Consider the following 17766-nt stretch of genomic DNA (forward strand, 5'->3'; position numbering starts at 1 on the left):
TGATCTTCATCTATAAGTATTTTAAGACCTCTTCGTTTTGAGGACTGCAGGAAGACTCATTAACAACCTGCGATATGCAGATGAAGCAACCAATGGAAGAGGACTCTTTTAGTACCAATACCACAGAATCAGAAATTTGTAAGAAATGATAGACTACTGCCAATTCAGGTCATACAGTTTTTTGCCAAGTACCGCCATATACACAACAGGAAAATAAGAGGCTAAATCTGGAGCAGATGGCAAAGAATAATACACCGGCACTCTGAATGGTGCAACAAGAAGGAACACAAGAAACAGTCCAACAGTGTTGGGGAAGGGCTCAGAGCCAGGGACTCTCAAGGAAGGGGTGCCAAATGGCATTGGAGAAAGGTAATCTGGGGTAGAGACAACACAGAACTGGAAGCCAAGTAGGCTAACAACCCCAACAAATATGGACATATTAAAGGGCTGGATGTCGTGATGCGATTAGCTAAAATAGTCAGTGAAAGTATGACATATGCAAATTTAAGGCACTGGTGGCTCCAAAAGTTAAGCACTCAGTCACAAGCTGAGAGGTTCAAATCCACTCAAAGGCACTTTGGGAGACAGGCCTGCTGATCTGCTTCTAAAGGGTCATAGACTTGAAAGCCCTAAAGGGTAGTTTCTACTTTGCACATGCAGGGTCACCAAGATTCAGAATTGCTTCCGGGGCACTTAACAAACTAAACCAAACTAAACCAAACTAATTGCCATCCCATCAATTCTGACTCACAGTAACCCTAAATATGGTTTCTGAAACAGTAAGTGTTTACAGGAGCAGACACCTTTATCTTTCACACAAAGTGGATGGTGGTTTTGAACTGCTTGTGGCTAGCAGCCCAACGCTTACCCTACAGCACCACCAGTGCTCCTTGGACACTATGGTCAGAGGGGAGGATTTCAGATGCTGCAATCCTGGTGGTAAAACAGTCTTCTGTGACAACTGGCTGGATGGTGCACTGCGTCACTGGGAGAAATAGAACACAGGTGACATTTCTGGCAATGGAAAGCATTCCAGCATTGTGGGCCACAGTTTGGAGACCGTCCGTACCACTGATGCTATATGGTTTATAGAGTTTGGGGCATGGGGGAGGGCAGTGCAAGCGGAGGAAGACAGAGATTGGAGAAGGTTCAGATGTCAGAGAAATACACAGAAAAGAGTGAAAGGAAGGTCAGCAAGCTCAGTAGAAGTTTTGGGGAAGACTGTTTAAATTAACAATGGAGAGGTATTAAAAAGGAGGCTGGACTGGAAACAGTTCAATGAAATCACTTTTAGCTCCATGGTCTGGAAGAAATGAAAAACAAAATATGTTAGGGAAAAATCGAGCACATTAGGATTCAGGTTAGGTGAAGCAGTGGGAGGAGTTAATTGTAAAGGGCTTTGTTCCCAAGTGAATAGGGAGCCAGAATGAAGGGGCCAACTGAATAGTTGGCAACAGGAAAGCCAGGCCACAGCTGGTTAGAGATGAGAGTTTGAGGGACAACAGAGGAGCAAGATTCGTGACTAAGCTCCTAGAGGTCAGGGAGGACAGAAAAGGTAGGTTTAGCACTCATTCACTTACAGACCATTACTTAGCATCTTGTGTGTACAAGGTCCTCCCTCAACAGGGAGGATGAGTAATGTACAGTCAACATACGGTGGTGGCTGATGCGCTTACAGTAAATTTGACTGGACTGCCAACCCCAGTGTCAGTGGTTCAAACCCACCAGTTGCTCCTCATAAACCCTTTACGGGGTCAATATGAGTTCGCACCAGCTTGATGGCACTAAACAACAAAAACTACCTCCCTTGGACATGGTTAGTAGACTGAAACTAGGTCTATCAGGTTATTGCTCCTGAAAATTTAAAACCTTTCAAAGAGATAGAAGTCACTGTAGAACACCCTTGAAATACTACCCATGCTAATTCCTGTCAATACTGCAGTTCTCCTCTCCACAAAATCTACTTATTCAACTATTCCCCCAATTCTGAGAACTGCTCCTACCCTATCCTTTAACAATTTCTTCATTTTTATTATTACTTTTTTTATGTTTTATTGTGAGTTATATGATAGTTTACATGAAAGAACCTCAGTTCCATATTCATTCCATCGTATATCATTACATTGCCATGGTTCCAATCCCCTCCATGCATCGTCTTCCAACCAAAGGGCATATCTTAGAAACCCGTGCTCTACACTCCCCGCTCCCCCCTCAGTCTTAGGCCCACAGTTCCTCTTCCTCTCTGGATCCAAAGTCCCCAGCCGCTTCATCCCTCCATGTCCTCGTCTCTGTCTCCATCTCAGGCATCCCCAGTTCTCTGGGTGGGGTCCCGTTCTCGGCTCTTATCGGTTGGTGGTCCCAGAGACCTCCGCTCCTAGACTGGAGAAATAATCGCTCTCTTCCTTGCTACAAAACATCTACCCTTGCATTTCCAACACTCACAGTCCGTCTTGATAACCATTATTCACTACAGTATCACACGTAACCCATCTGTATTTCATTTCATCAGCTCCACCTAGACAGACTGGATAGTACTCACTGGTGATTCTGCCTTCCTCCATGCCCCCTAGCTCTAGGTTCCCTCTTGAAAGCTTGTAAGCCAGTTACTTCTTCCCTTTGTAGTCCCTCCCTCCCCATTTGGGTATCCAATGTCCAAGTTGCCCCTCTCTGTCTACTCTGTGTATGGAGGGGGTGGGAATGTTTCTTGCTGTAAGGATTTGTTGCCTCTTTTGTGTCACTGTATTTGTATGCACAGGTTAAGTTCATCAGCTTGGATCAGCTCAACCTTCTTCCCCACCCCCTCCCCCTTCTTTCTTCTCCTGGTTGAGCTCTGATCATCCAGTCATCCAGTCCCGGTCACGTGGGTGTCATCTGCAAGTGTGGGTGTTCTTGTGCACATGCCCTCTCTTCCCATCAGCCGGCAGCTCCATTCTCCACTTGAGTTCTCCGTGGCCACGTCACTGACTCTGGGCCCATGAGTCTTCGGGTCTCCTTGCACTGCTTGCCAACCAGGTCCCCAACTGGGTCCACAGAAACCCTCTGAATATTGTGAGGCTTAGCTCGCTGCTTCATTGCTGCCTTTACCCCATTTCTCCCCAACGATGATGTGTGTGTTGACCAATCCGAGCGTGCATTTCCACTGAGTCTCAGTTTTGGGGGGGCATTTTTATTATTTTTAAGGGTAACCATTTCCATTGCTTATAATCAAAATAGCTTGTCTGATTCAACATGGCCCCTTTCTGTTGGCAACTCACATGTTTTATAAATTAGGAAACTCAGGCCCTTAGAATATATTTTTGCTAGCTTACAAAATGAGCGTGTCAAAACCAAAACCCAATTTGCTATACTCCTAGTACCCCGAGTGATATTTTAAAACATAGATTTCGGTAGATAATTACCAAAAGATGTATAGCCTCCAAAACTTAAAGTCAAATCTAAGGATAAAGGTATAACACAAAAGGCTAAAACTGGAACAGATAGAAAATTAGGAAACATCATTGATCATAGCTAATTTTTACATTTAACATACAATAAAGAGGCCCTAAGTGGCTCAAGATGTCAGCTTGAGGACTAAGGTGCACCTGACCCAAGCCATGGTATTTTCAATAACCTCATATGCATGCAAAAGCTAGACAGTGAATAAGGAAGACCACCGAAGAATTGATGCTTTTGAGTTATGGTGTTGGGAGGAGAATATTCAAAGTGCCATGGGCTGCCAACAGAACCAACAGATCCGTTTTGGAAGAAGTGCAGCCAGAGTACTCCTTGGAGGCCAAGATGGCCAAACTTCATCTCTCATGCTTCGGACTTAGTGTCAGGAGGGACCAGTCGCTGAAGAAGGCTATCATGTTTGGTAAGATGGAGGGTCAGAGAAAAAGAGGAAGATCCCCAATGAGATGGATTGGCCAAGTGGCAACATCGATGGACTCAAGTGTGGCAACACTAGTGAGGCTGGCCCAGGATTGGGCAGTGTTTCGTTCTGCTGTGCATAAGGTCACTATGAGTTGGTGTCAGCTCGATGACATCTAACAGTGGATCAGCAGTTAAGTGTTAGGCTGCTACGTGAAAGGTTGATGGCTTGAACCCACTCAGAAACTCCACGGGAAAAATACCGGGGCTGTCTGCTTCCAGAAAGATTACTGGTGGTGGTGGTAAGGTGCCAAATCACAATGACCCTACATACAACTGAACAAAGCAATGCCCGGTTATGCACCATCCTCACAATCATTGTTCTGTTTGAGCCCACTGGTCCAGCCACTGTGTCAATCCACCTCACTGAGGAACCGTAATTTATACAGCCTAGATAATCTCACAGGGAAGTTCTACTCTGTCACACAGGGTTGCTATGTATAGAAATTGACTCGATGGCACCTAAAACAACCATTAAATCTGTGTAATCAAAGTTACGCTTTCTATAACATTTTTAACTGCCTGAAGCCATTGTATTACTATAAAATCTCAGATCAAAAAGGGAATGTAAAAAGGTAAGATCCAGTTGAAAGAAGGAAAAGTCAACAAATGGACAAAAATACATATAAAAGCCTATCAGAACATTGTTGGCACTCACAACATGATTAAAAACATTTATCTTGGTATCCTCTGAACCAGATATTTTTGGATTATAAAATGCCCAGAAAATTCTGTTGACCTTCCAAAATTCTGTTGCTATTTCATCTTCTCCTTTCTTCAGAATATTTTTGAGACTGGGTTTCCTTTATTTTCCTTATAAATTGCCCTTCCTTTTTTGTTCCTTCTGTCTCTAAATATTTTAGCTTAATTTCCCTTTTTCTACTCAGAAACTGAGCTGCTAAACATTATTCTTTCCTTTCTGTTCCCTTGGTGTTTGATATTTTCCTAATTGTTTCCTCAATCACACAAGGCAATCCTAATAAACACATTCTAGCAAACCCTTTCTGTAACATGGCTTCAAAAACAACAGGAAATTTAAAAGTAAAAACACTAATAAATGTGATCTACTGTTCTAAGACTGAGTATAAATACAATAGTGCTTCCATGAACGTATTCATTTCTCTTTTAACCTTGCTCTTTAGTATAGATGGGAATCGAATATTTGATTTATTCCAGATGGTCCAAACCCATTTTGAGAAATAAATATGTGCAACCAACAGCCCATATAAAATATAATTACTTATGAAAAAGGAAACTAGACTACACATTAAGGAATGTATTTAATTAAAAGAAAAACTGTCACAACTCTAACAGATAAAATTCACTGACCAGAATAGAAATTTGGATTTTTCTGTCATTTGTTGTTGTTTAGTGCTGCCAAGTTGGTTCCGACTCATAACAACCGTGTTCCAAGGAGCAGCTGGTGGGTCTGAACTGGTCAGCAGTCCAGTATTTATCCTCCAGTGCCACACCAGGGCTAAGCATGAAAAACTGAGCATTTTATTCACTTTAGGTTTATGAGAGAGGAAATACGTATAGTATATTTTTTATAGCACATAACTCTGGGTCACTTCCAGCCTTTCTAATAACCACACAAATTCAATTCCATGCACATGTAGATTATGTGTGAACGCCCACCATACACAATTAACCATAGGAAAATAACAAACCTTAGCAAGGTTTCTATCAAGAGACAGCTTCTATCAACTTTAGGGGACCATTTCTCTTTCAGCCATAGTTATTCTACATTGCCATATACGGTGGTTCCATTGTATCTTATAACTGTGGCTCTTAATGGAGAGGGGGTATTGTGCACCCTGCCAGGGAACATTTGGCAATGTCTAGTAGTGACATATACAGGGCTGCTATGAGTTGGAATAGACTTGACGGCACTTAACAACAAGAAGTGGCACTGTAGGTTAAGTACTAGACTGCTAACCACAAGGTCGGCAGTTCAAACCCACCAGCAGCTCCTCGGAAACCCTGTACAGAGTTGCTATGATCAGAACCAACTTGATAGCACTCAACAACAACAACAGAAACAATTCTGGCTGTCACAACAGGGGTGTATATTTTTTGTATGTGTGAACTATTGACATCTATTGAGCAGAAGACACCAGGGATACTGCTAAACATCCTAAAAAGCACAGCACAGCCCCTCTAACGAAGGATTTTGTTGTTTAGTGCTGCTGAGTAAGTTCCGACACACAGTGAGCCTGTACAGGACTTCCGAGGAATGGCTAGTGGATTTGAACTGCTGACCTTGCAGTTCAAACCGACCATGTGGTCCAGAGCTTATCCTACAGCACCATAATATGACTCCTATAACAAAGAATACCCACTCTTAATGGTTGAAAAATACTGTCCTTAAAAATAAAAAGAGAAGGAAAGAAAAGAAAGAGGCTGACAAAGAGTAAATGGGAGTCACTATTTGCCACAAACCTTGGACGCCTGGGGCGTTGATATCACATGGACTGTGCTGGGTTTGACTCCATTTGCCTTGGGCCGTTTATAAAGAGCAAATCTGCTTTTCCTCCTTCCTCTGTCTCCATTAGGTAAAGCACCATTGTACCTATAAACAGAAAAGAAAAAGGTCATTTGTTTGCAAATTTCAAGAGTTTTAAGTAAAAGAGTTTGGGTAAAATAAGGCAAAAGACAGGACTGGTCATGAAGACTTGCCCATTAAACACCCCACAAAAGGGCTTCAAAACAGACTTCAGCTGTAATGAAATTCAAATCACTTCCAGAAACTTTATTTAAGAATGATGTACAAGTAATTATAGGTTTCCTCTTCTATAAAGTCAGCTTCTTCAAATCTTTTTGGTAAAAGACAGCATATAAATAAGCACATGAGTCTTCTGCAGAGACCCTATTAGTGCGGGCTCCATTCTGTAAGCATCACTCTAATGGACCCCAGAGAAGCACTCGAGCAGTATTTCTAAATGAACAAGTTAGAAAATAGCATACTAATTAAACCGGATCTCTCACTCTCCTAGCATGTTAATGTTATCTCTAGGATCTGTATGTGTACGAAGACAAAAATCAGTTGCTTGTTGTCTTAAAAGTTATGAATTCACTACATCCATTCACTTTTCTATTTGAATCTTACACTGTCATGTTAGCAAAAAATAGCTCGCAAAAAGGAAAAGCTCAGGACTGCAAGGTTGGTCTGAACCACAAGGTCGGCAGTTCAAATTCATCAGTTGCTCCGAGGAAACCCTATACAGGGGTGCTATGAGTTGGAACCGATTAGATGGCACTCAATAATGACTCTTACAAAAAGGTTGCGCATAAAAGACCCAAAAGTAAAATGAATAGCTTTAGTCCATAAACTGTGTAATAACTTAAAAGGCCACCTAGATCACATAAAACGTCCTTAAACAAATTTCCTGTATTTACTAATGTTGTTAAGTGCCATTGAGTTGGTTCCAACTCATAAAGACCCTGTACAGGGCTTCCAAGGAGCGGCTGGTGGGTTTGAATTGCTGACCTTTAGGTTAGCATTCCAGTACTTATCCTACAGTGCTAATGTTGTTGTTAGTGGTGTGGAGTCAGTTTCGACTCAGAGACCCTGTATAGGGTTGCCAAGGAGTGGCTGGTGAGTTTGAACTGCTGACCTTGAGGCTCAAACTGACCTTGCAGTCCAGTGCATTAACCCACAGCAACAAAGTGCTAATGCCAGTGTTTAATAGCACTACAGGAATGCAATTAGCTTTGTAATTTTCAACTTTATTTTCTAGCTTTGTGTGCTCTAATTTCCCATGATGCCGTATTGATATGACTATTCTCTATCTTCATGTTCACAGAAACCCTTTTCAAAAACTAAACTGAAGAAGGACAGAGAATCACTTAAAATTTGCAAGGGTACATCCATCAATTCTGAGGCTAGGGGACAGAGCCTGGCAGTTTGCTCCTCCTAGCCTAAGCATCCCATAGGCAGACCCTGGCATTTCACCACTTCCTGTCTCACCCAGAGGAAAAGCAGGGTGGTGAGTGCTGCCAAGAGGGGTTGCAAGGCCCACTCTAGAGGAGTAAATACTGAAAGAAAGAGGTTTTGTATGTCCGTTGTATAATTTGATAGCAACCTCATGACAATGGATTTAAATCATCACCCTTAGCTATTCAGGCTGTGTCTTTAATCTGTTATCATCTGTTATTATTTCTATCATAAATGAATGTTAGTGATACAAAAATGCTTCTAGAGTAAAGAAAGAAAGCTATTTCAAGTTTTATTCCTCTTTCTTTTCTCAGGCAAAATCGAGAACAATATGCTATTTTCTTAAACATATGTGGGATCACTACTGAAAATTATCCATGAGGAAACAGTCACTTTAAACACACTTTGTTTCAATGTGCTTCCCTATCACTTAAATCAAGATGAATATACTACCATTAAGAGGAACATATGTGAACCAAAAAAGCGAGGACTCCAGACAATTTAGAGATGTCATTTTTCCGCTATGGCCTAGTGGAGATTAGTACAAAACATGGCCAAGTTTTCTCTGCCCCTCACTTTTCCCAGCTCTGTCAGTAACACTATGGTTGTCTTCAGTCGGTTCTAACTCATGCACAGAGCTGACCCCATATGTGAAGAGAATTGCTCCAAAGGGGTTTCAAAGCTGAGATCTTAAGGAAGCCAGGACTGTCTCCTGAGGCCCCTCTGGGTGGGTGTGAACTGCCAACCCTGGCTACTCATTTAGTGCTCTATCATCTGCACCACCCTCTCTCAACTACATGCTTCTGGAAAGCAGGGTCATCTTGAGAGAGGAGAGCAGATGCTGTTGGGGCATTTGGTCATGACAACAGTCCTATCTCTGGAATCCAATCCCTTCATTCCCAGGGTGAGCCCTAGCAGCACTATGTTTGACTGAAGTGAAAGGACCAGTATCCTCCCAGCCACCTGCGGCTGATTGGCCAGAGTTGGACACAAGCCTACACTAGCCAATGACAAAATCATCCCTGAAATAACACAAAATCAGGACTACCAGCCAGTCTCTGTGGGAGGGTAGAGCTGTAAGCGGTGATCTGCAGAACTGTGGGGAAGCCACAGTCTGTTATGTGGATGAAGAAGCAACAAAGAGTGAAGCAGATGAACAGAGACAAGCAGCAAAAAGATGGGGAAAGAATCTGCAGGGCCCGGTAGACTCTGACCTTTCCTTATGGAATTCTTTCTAGTTGTAGCTGATTCTCATTCATTTCTGCTAGTTACAACCAAGAAGCCTTATCTAATATGAAAAGGAGAACAAAAGAAAAACACAAATGTCAACCTTAACACATGCAGAAACATCTTAATTTAAATTGCCTATATGTCGATTGAGGTTATGCCAGGCTGTTTACAGACTGCCTGAATACTTAAAACATCCAGATATGATAGTCAGTGAAAAAGTCTATTGGAAATAATTAAGGTAAGAATAGAAATGAGATGAGACGAGTTTCTAATTAGGTTAAGCTACATGGCCATTCATCCAATATTTATAACACCAAGTACTAGAGTTACCACAATGAATGTCCACTGCCCAGCCTTCTAAGAGCTCTCTGCTTAAAATGAGAGGCACAAAGGCAAGTGCAAGAAAACAAAGGAGCTCTGGTGATGCAGAGGATAAAACAGACACATGGATGAGGATCCAAGATGGCACAGGACCATGTACACAAGGCAATATTTCCTTCTATTATACTGACGGTCGTCATGACTTGGAGACAACTTGACAGCAACTAACATCAACAACAAGATACACTAGCAGCACAAAACACTGGAGAAGGAAGAAGATGTTAGAGAGGCTGCGTGGAAGGGACACTTCGAACAAGGCTAAATGGAGAGGGCAGAGCATGTACAAAAGCACAGAGGACCACAGATAGCTTGGTACTAGTCCGAGTGGAGGGGATGTAGCGGGAAATGAGGCAAACAGGTATGCAGGGACCAGATTATAAAAGCCTACTAATTCATGATGATAAAGAGAGCATGAACTTTTTTTTTTCTGCTAGTGTAGCAGGAATCTGGTTTAAGATTTAAGCCAAGCACTGACGTAGTTTCATAATGTAACCAATTCACTAGGGACAGCAGGATGCAGGATGGGATTGAGGGGATATCGCGATAAACATCAAGATGAGAGAACTATGACACAAACACAAGGGGGTGTGGTGGGTGAAAGATGAGGACCCTCAAAACATATGTCCACATCCTGAAACCTGTGAAATAACCGTTTTGAGGAAAAAGTTGGCAGATAAAATTAAGGATCTCGAGAGGAGATTATCCGAAGTTATCTAGGTAGACCCTAAATCCCATGACAAGTGCCCATATAAGAGATGCACAGCAGAAAGACACAGGCAAAAAGCAAAGGCCAGGTAAAAGCAAGGCCAAGGCTGAAATGTGCAGCCCTAACCCCAGGAATGCTGGAGGAGGTGAAGAAGAGTTCTTCTCCAGAGCCTTCAGAGGGAAGAGAGCCCTGACCAACCACACCTTCACTTCACACTTGGAGACAATGGAGCTGTGAGATGGCGTATTTTGTGTGAAGCCTCCCAGTTTGTGGTAATGTGCTACAGCAGTCGCAGGACACTATTAACACCTAGGCCAAAGCAGCAAAGGTGGGAATGAGGAGGAGGATGAGGAGGGAAGCATTGTGGAACGTTGTTTTCATTGTTGAGTAAGAATCAGATGACCTGGCAAGCTTTCTAAAAATCAAAGTCCAAGACCTTTGGATTTAATAAAAATGTGGTATAGGGCTCCAGGTCTACTTTTCTTAAAAGCTCCACAACTGAGACTGAAGACCCTGATTTAAAGAAAGGCAAAAGATGTGCAGTAGCTGGTGACCTGTTAGGGCGGGTTGAGGACAGAAAGGGAGCCCTGCAGAGTTTCCTAGCCCCAGTGATGGCAACGTTAGGAGAAGAAAAAGGAATTATAGGGATGTCCAGGGGGAGCAATGCACGAGTCAACCAGATACACAGGTCTGAAGCTAAAGAGAAGGTACACACTTGAAGGGCTTCCCCAAATAAGTGGCAGTTAAAATGATGACAGTAAGCAAAGCACCTCCCACAGCAATCCCATGTGTTACAGAAGGACTGAGCTCCAGACATCTTTACAGAAGAAGACTGCCAGGTCTGTATTCTATGCTGCCACTGGATGGGTTCAAACTGCCAAAACCTGTTCCTCAGGAACCTCATCATGGCCTCAAAACTCTCACTTTCCACTCAGAGCGATCCTGTGTAGAGTTTGTTGTCATTGTTGTTAAGTGCTGTTGAGTTGGTTCCAACTCATAGTAACGTTGTACAGGGCTTCCAAAGAGCGAATGGTGAGCTTAAAATGCTGACCTTATGGTTAAAACAGACTCTGCAGTCCAGCACAATAACCTGCAAGCCACGATATTTACAGGCGCAGAAAACCCTCATCTTTCACCAGCAGAGCAGCTGGTGGGTTTGAACTATCAATCTTGTGGTCAACAGTCCAGTGCTTCTCCTACAGCACTATTACCAGGACTCCCAAATATTAGAAAGACCATGAGGAATATTACCATTGAATGAAATAACCCCTTCGAAGTCACATCAGGAGTTCTGGTGTGGCACTGTAAGATAAACACTAGACTGTTAACTGCAAGGTTTATATGGTTCACACCACTAGACGCTCCTCGGAAACCCTGTTAAGAGTCACTGTGAGTCAGAACCACTTGTCAATCAGTTTGTCACACGGTGGTGGTTTGTGTGTTGCTAGGATGCTGGAAACAATGACACCGGTATTTAACATACCAGCAGGGTCACCCAAGGTAGACAGGTTCCAGGAGAGCTTCAAGCCTAAGACAGACTAGGAAGAAGAGGTAGCCTACTTCTCCATATGAAGCAACTGAAAACTTTATCAACAACAGTGGAACACTGTCAGCTAGCGCCAGAAAAATGAATACTGAAATATAAAGAATAGCACCAGAATATTTTCAGATATGGTGCCAGAAGATCAAAGTCCATCAGGCTATAAGACACTCAAAATACAACTGCGGAAGAGTTGACCCCACAGAGTAGAGTTGACCCATGATGACACAAATGAAATAAAACTTTTGGGACATTCATTTATTGATGGGGCACAACTTAAAATGAGGAGAAACAGCTGGAAACATCCATTAATAATCAGAACATGGAATGTATGAAGTATGAATCTAGAAAAATGGGAAACTGTTCAAAGTGGAAGGCATAAACATCAATATCCTTGGCATTAGTGAGCTGAAATGGACTGGTATTGGCCATTTTGAAACTGACAATCATATGGTTTAGTATACAGGGAATGAAAAATCGAAGAGGAATGTCATCACATTCATCATCGAAAAGAACATTACAAGATCTATCTTGAAATACAATGCTGTCTGTGACAGGATAATGTCCAAACACCTACAAGGAAGACCAGCTAATACAACCACTATTTACATTTACACACCAGCTACTAAAGATAGTAATGATGAAATTGAAGAATTCTACCAACTTCTTCAGTCTGAAATTGATCAAACATGCACTCAACATGCATTGATTTAAAGAAAAACAAAGATGCATTGATAGAAATTACCAATGACTAGAATGCAAAGGTTAGAAGTAAAGAAGAAAATCTGTAGTTGGAAATATGGCCTTGGTGATAAAAACGATGCCTGAGATCCCATGATAGAATTTTGCAAGACCAATGACTTCTTCATTGCAAATACCTTTTTTATATACATGGACCCCACCAGATGGAATGTACAACAATCAAACTGACTACATCTGTGGGAAACGACAATGGAGATGCTCCAGATCATCAGTCCAAACAAGACCAAGGACCTACTGTGGAAAAGACCATCAATTACTCATAAACAAATCCACAAATGCCAAAATATGACCTGGAACATATCCCACCTGAATTCAGAGATTGAAATTTAGAGATGTAAAGAACAGCCTTGACCTAAGATCAGAAGAGTGTGCGATGACTTAGAGCACCGCATACAGGAAGAAACAAAAAAAAAAAAGGCTATTAAGAAGACAAAGAAGAAGGAAAACACAAAAATGGAAGTCAGAAGAGACTCGGAAACTTGCTCTCCTGAATAGAGATGCTAAAGCAAATGGAAAAAATGAGGAGGTAAAACAGCTAAACAGAACATTTCAAATGGCAGCTCGAAAAAACAAAGTATTATAATAAAATGTGCAAAGGCCTGGGGTTAGAAAAGGAAAGAACACACTCAGCATTTCTCAAGCTGAAGGAACTGAAAAAAAAAATTAAGCCTTGACTTGAAATATTGAAGGATTCTATGGGCAAAATACTGAATGATACAGAAAGCACCAAAAGAAGATGGAAAGAACACACAAGAGTCACTGTACCAAAAAGAAATGGTTGTTGTTCAACCATTTCAAGAGGTAGCATAAGACCAAGAAGTACTGAAGGGAAAAGTCCAAGGTGTACTGAAGGCACTGACAAAGAACAAGGCTTCAGAAATTGATGAAACACAGATTGAAATCTTTCAACAAACAGATGTAGCACTGGAGGCACTCACTTACCTAAATCAAGAAATTTGGAAGACAGATACCAGGCCAAGTGATCAGAAAAGACTCATGTTGGTGCCCATTCCAAAGAGAGGTGACCCAATGGAATGCAGAAATCATTAGACAGTATCATTGATATCCCAAGCTAGTAAAGTTTTACTAAAAGTAATACAGAAACAGCTATAAACATACATTGACAGAGAACTTCCAGAGGTTGAAGTTGGTTTTAGTAGAGGACACACAACAAGGGGTATCACCACTGATGCCATAGCACTCTTAGCTAAAAGCAGAGATGTTTACCTGTGCTTTACTGAGTACACAAAGGCTTTCGACTATGTGGATCATGACAAGCTGTGGACAGCATTGCAAAGTATGAGTATTCTGGAACACTTAACTATGCTCATGAGGAACCTGTATATAGAACAAAAGGCAGTCACTTCAAACAGAACAAGGGAATACTGAATGGTTTAAAATCAGGACAGGTGTGTGCCAGGGGTGTATTCTTTCACCATACTTATTCAATTTGTATGATGAGCAAATAATCTAAATAGCTGGATTATATGAAGAAGAATGTGGCATCAGGTTTGGAGGAAGATTCATTAACAATATACAGATGATATAATGTTGTTTGCTGAAAGCAAAAAGGACTTGAAATATTTACTGATGAAGATCAAAGACCACAGCCTTTAGTATGAGTTGAACCTCAATGTAAAGAAAACAAAAATTATCCTCACAACTGGAATAGTATAATAACATCATGAAAAATGGAGAAAAAACGGAAGTTGCCAAAGACTTCATTTTGCTTGGATCCACTATCAACACACAAGGAAGCAGCAGACAAGAAATCAAATGGTGTATTACATTAGGCAAAATCTGCTGCACAAGACCTCTTTTAAAATATTCAAGAGCAAAGACATCAAGTTTGAGGGCTAAGATATTCCTGACCCAAGCCATGTTATTTTCAATAGCCTCATACGCATGTGAAGGTTGTACAATGAATAAGGAAGACTATAGAAGAATTCATGCATTTAAGTTATGGCGGTGGAGAAGAATATTAAAAGTATTGTGGACTGCCAGAAGAACAACCAGGTCTGTGCTGGAAGAAGTATAGTCAGATTGCTCCTTGGAGTCACAGATGGCAAGACTTTGTATCTTAAACTTTGGCCATATTATCATGAGGAACCAGTCCCTCGAGAAGGACATCATGTTAGATAAAGTAGAGGTTCCACAAAAAAGAGGAAGACCCCCAACAAGATGGACTGACACAACAGCAGCAGCAACGGACTCAAGCCTAACAACAATTGTGAAAATGACACATGACCGACAGTGTTTTGGTCTGTGTGCACAGGGTTGCTATCAGTACCATGATTCCAAATCATGAAATGAGGGGTGATTCACCCATCTTACAGGTAAACAAACCTGTCCCAACACTAAGCTGCCATCTGAGCCTCCATTTGTTCCCATCTTCTCACAACCACGAATCTTGAAATATTTATTCTACATTCACTATCCCTCAAGTAACACTTGCTGATCCTTCAACCCACTACCTTTTTATCTTTACTTCCAAATCAAAAAGTACACTGATCATATGTCAGACACCCACCCCATCAGATCTTCTCTCTGCAAGGTCTCCCAATGGCTCTCCTATCAAGTAAAGCACAGGTGGTAGACACAAGCTGTCTATATACTTCTCATGGCATCTCCCCAAACCTGCGCTGGACATGATGATTTGCTTACTAACATGAGAGCAGAAGAAGTAGCATTCTGACACATCTAAAGTTAGATCTTAAAAAACAACAACAGTAACAATAAAAATAAACCAGCAACCTCTGTTTGGGTCTCCTGAGAGTCTTAAGCTGCTATGTAAGAAACCTGACTACTCTGAGACCCGCATATTGAAGAGGTCACTCTGGTTCAGAAGTCTCAGCTAAGTCTAGCCTTCTAGCCATGCCCAAACAAGGACCAGACATGTGAGGGACCCTCAAGACCTCATAAGATGCCCAGCTGATCACTGCCCTAATTTTTGATCCACAAAAATCATGACTGATGGTTGTTGTTATTAAGTGCCATTGAGTCCATTCCAACCCAAGGAGTGGCTGATAGGTTTGAACCTCCGAACTTGTGATTAGCAGTCCACTGCCTATCCTACAGCACCACAATTAGAACCCAAATAACCTGGGAGTTGTTTTAAATCAGTTAAATTTTGATTTTATTAGGATAAGTCAAAAAGTGCTGCTACTGGGCATCCCAGTTCATACATGAATAAATAACTCTCTATTATCAGTAGATGTTTATCAGTATGACACTTGCCTTAGTCTCACTAAGTTAACATCAAAAAAAAAAAAAGGGGGGGGGGATACTTTTTGGGCCATGGTGGGGAGGGGGGATGAGGGGAATGATTTTAAGGTCAAGTTTAATATCAAGTTTTTAATAAAACTCAAGTGGACATCCTCTCATATCATTGAAACTTTATAATGAGTTTATGGGACTGCTGCTCCATATAAAAGTTTTTAAATGAATCAATTGTTATAATGTGGTTTGGAAGACCTCAAAGATGAATTCAAGGCACAGAGGTCATTTCAGAAGGTTATGAGGACTATTGTGTGTATATGTGTGTGTGTGTGTGTTTGTGTGTGTGTGTGTGTGTGATTCCAAAGGGAAAATCTTGACAGTTTTTTGAAGAATACAGGATGATCAAAGAGGCATATTATGAAAAAATTTTAAGTACACTGAAAACTGCACTGGTGAGAAAAAGGCCAAAAAAGTTGCACAGAGATAGTATTTCCATTATAAGAATGTACCTGCTCATTCTCTCATGGACAGCAAGACTTTATCTCTTGCACTTAGCCCATTCACCATATAGCCTTGATATGGAACCTCCAGAATTCACATTGCTTCTAAAAAACTGAAAAGGAACAGAGTTTGAGTCCCGTGCCAAAGCTACCATTTTGGTGTGGTATAAATCAAAAAGCACAGAATTCTTTTGATAAGGATGGAAATGCTATCGTCAGAAGTGTATAGAACTTCTCACCCCGCTCAGATCAAAGAAGAGTGCAGAAAACCTAAGACACAAAGAAACAATCAGTCCCATGGACTAATGGTCCAAGAGAATGTCAGTCTTCACAACCCTGAGACCAGAACTAGATGGTGTCTGGCTACCACTGCCAACTGCTTGGGAAGGAGTCACACTAGGAAGTCCTAGATAGAATGGGAGAAAGATGTCGAACGAAACGCAAAATCATATAAAAAAATCTATGCTTACTGGTCAGACAGAGAAGGTGGGAACCACTAAGACTATGGCCCTGGGAACCACTAAGACTATGGCCCTGAGTTAGCTTTTAGGTCTAGAAATGAACTCATCTGTGGATCAATATTCAGTAACACAACAGACAGACCTAGAAGGGGAACATTAACACTGGGGATATACACACATTTTAGGGTACCAACCACTTCAGATAAAAAAAGGCAACATTTATCCAAGGATAAAGGTCAGAATGATTAGGAAAGAAGGAGGAATGCTAATGGGTAACACAGGGAGGAAGTGGGTAAGTGATCGTACATTGAAGGGTTTTCAGCTAATAAAACAAAATATATATGAATTATGGAATGAAAAACTGATTTAAGCAGAATGAAACAATGTCCGATCCTGGGCCAACCTCACTACCGCTGCCACACTTGACGCCATCAATGATGCCACCTGGCTGATCCATCACATTGGGGGTCTTCCTCTTTTTCTCTGACCCTCCACGACTTCCTTCTCCAGCGACTGTTTTCTCCAGACAATGTATATATATATATATACATTTAGAAGTATGAGTATTCCAGAACACTTAATTGTACTTCTGAGGAATCTGTACCTGAACCAAGAAGCAGCTGTTCGAACAGAGCATGGGAACACTGAATGTTTTAAAATTGGGAAAGGTTTGCAACAAGGCTGTGTTCTTTCACCATACTTATTCAACCCGTATGCTGAGCAAATAATCAAAGAAGCTGGGTTCTATGAAGAAAAACATGGTGTCAGGATTGGAGGAAGACTCATTAACAACGTGCAATATGCATATGATACAACCTTGCTTGCTGAAAGTGAAGAGGACTTGAAACATTTACTGATGAAAATCAAAGAGCACAGCCTTCGGTATGGGTTGCGTCTCAATGTCAGGAAAACAAAAATCCTCACCACTGGACCAATAAAAAACATTCTTATCGACGGAGAAAAGATTGAAGTCAAGGACTTCATTCTTCTTGGATCAACTATCAACACTTGTGGAAGCGGTAGTCAAGAGATCAGATGACGTATTGCATTGGGCAAATCTGCTGCACAGGAACTTTTTAAAGTGTTGAAGAGCAGAGATGTCAGCTTGAGGTCTAAGGTGC

At 41.5% G+C, this 17766-nt stretch overlaps 1 protein-coding gene across 1 annotated transcript in view; it reads right to left on the minus strand.

Moving 5' to 3' along the window:
• PELI2 (pellino E3 ubiquitin protein ligase family member 2) overlaps positions 1–17766 on the minus strand; it is a 267800-nt gene that overhangs the window by 148094 nt on the left and 101940 nt on the right. Inside the window, exon 2 of the mRNA XM_006864615.1 lies at positions 6352–6481. Coding sequence (XP_006864677.1) covers positions 6352–6481 — 130 coding nt within the window. The remainder of the gene's footprint in view (positions 1–6351; positions 6482–17766) is intronic.

This window comes from Chrysochloris asiatica, unplaced genomic scaffold, assembly GCF_000296735.1.
Source record: "Chrysochloris asiatica unplaced genomic scaffold, ChrAsi1.0 scaffold00067, whole genome shotgun sequence".
In the NCBI taxonomy this organism is placed as follows: Eukaryota; Metazoa; Chordata; class Mammalia; order Afrosoricida; family Chrysochloridae; genus Chrysochloris; species Chrysochloris asiatica.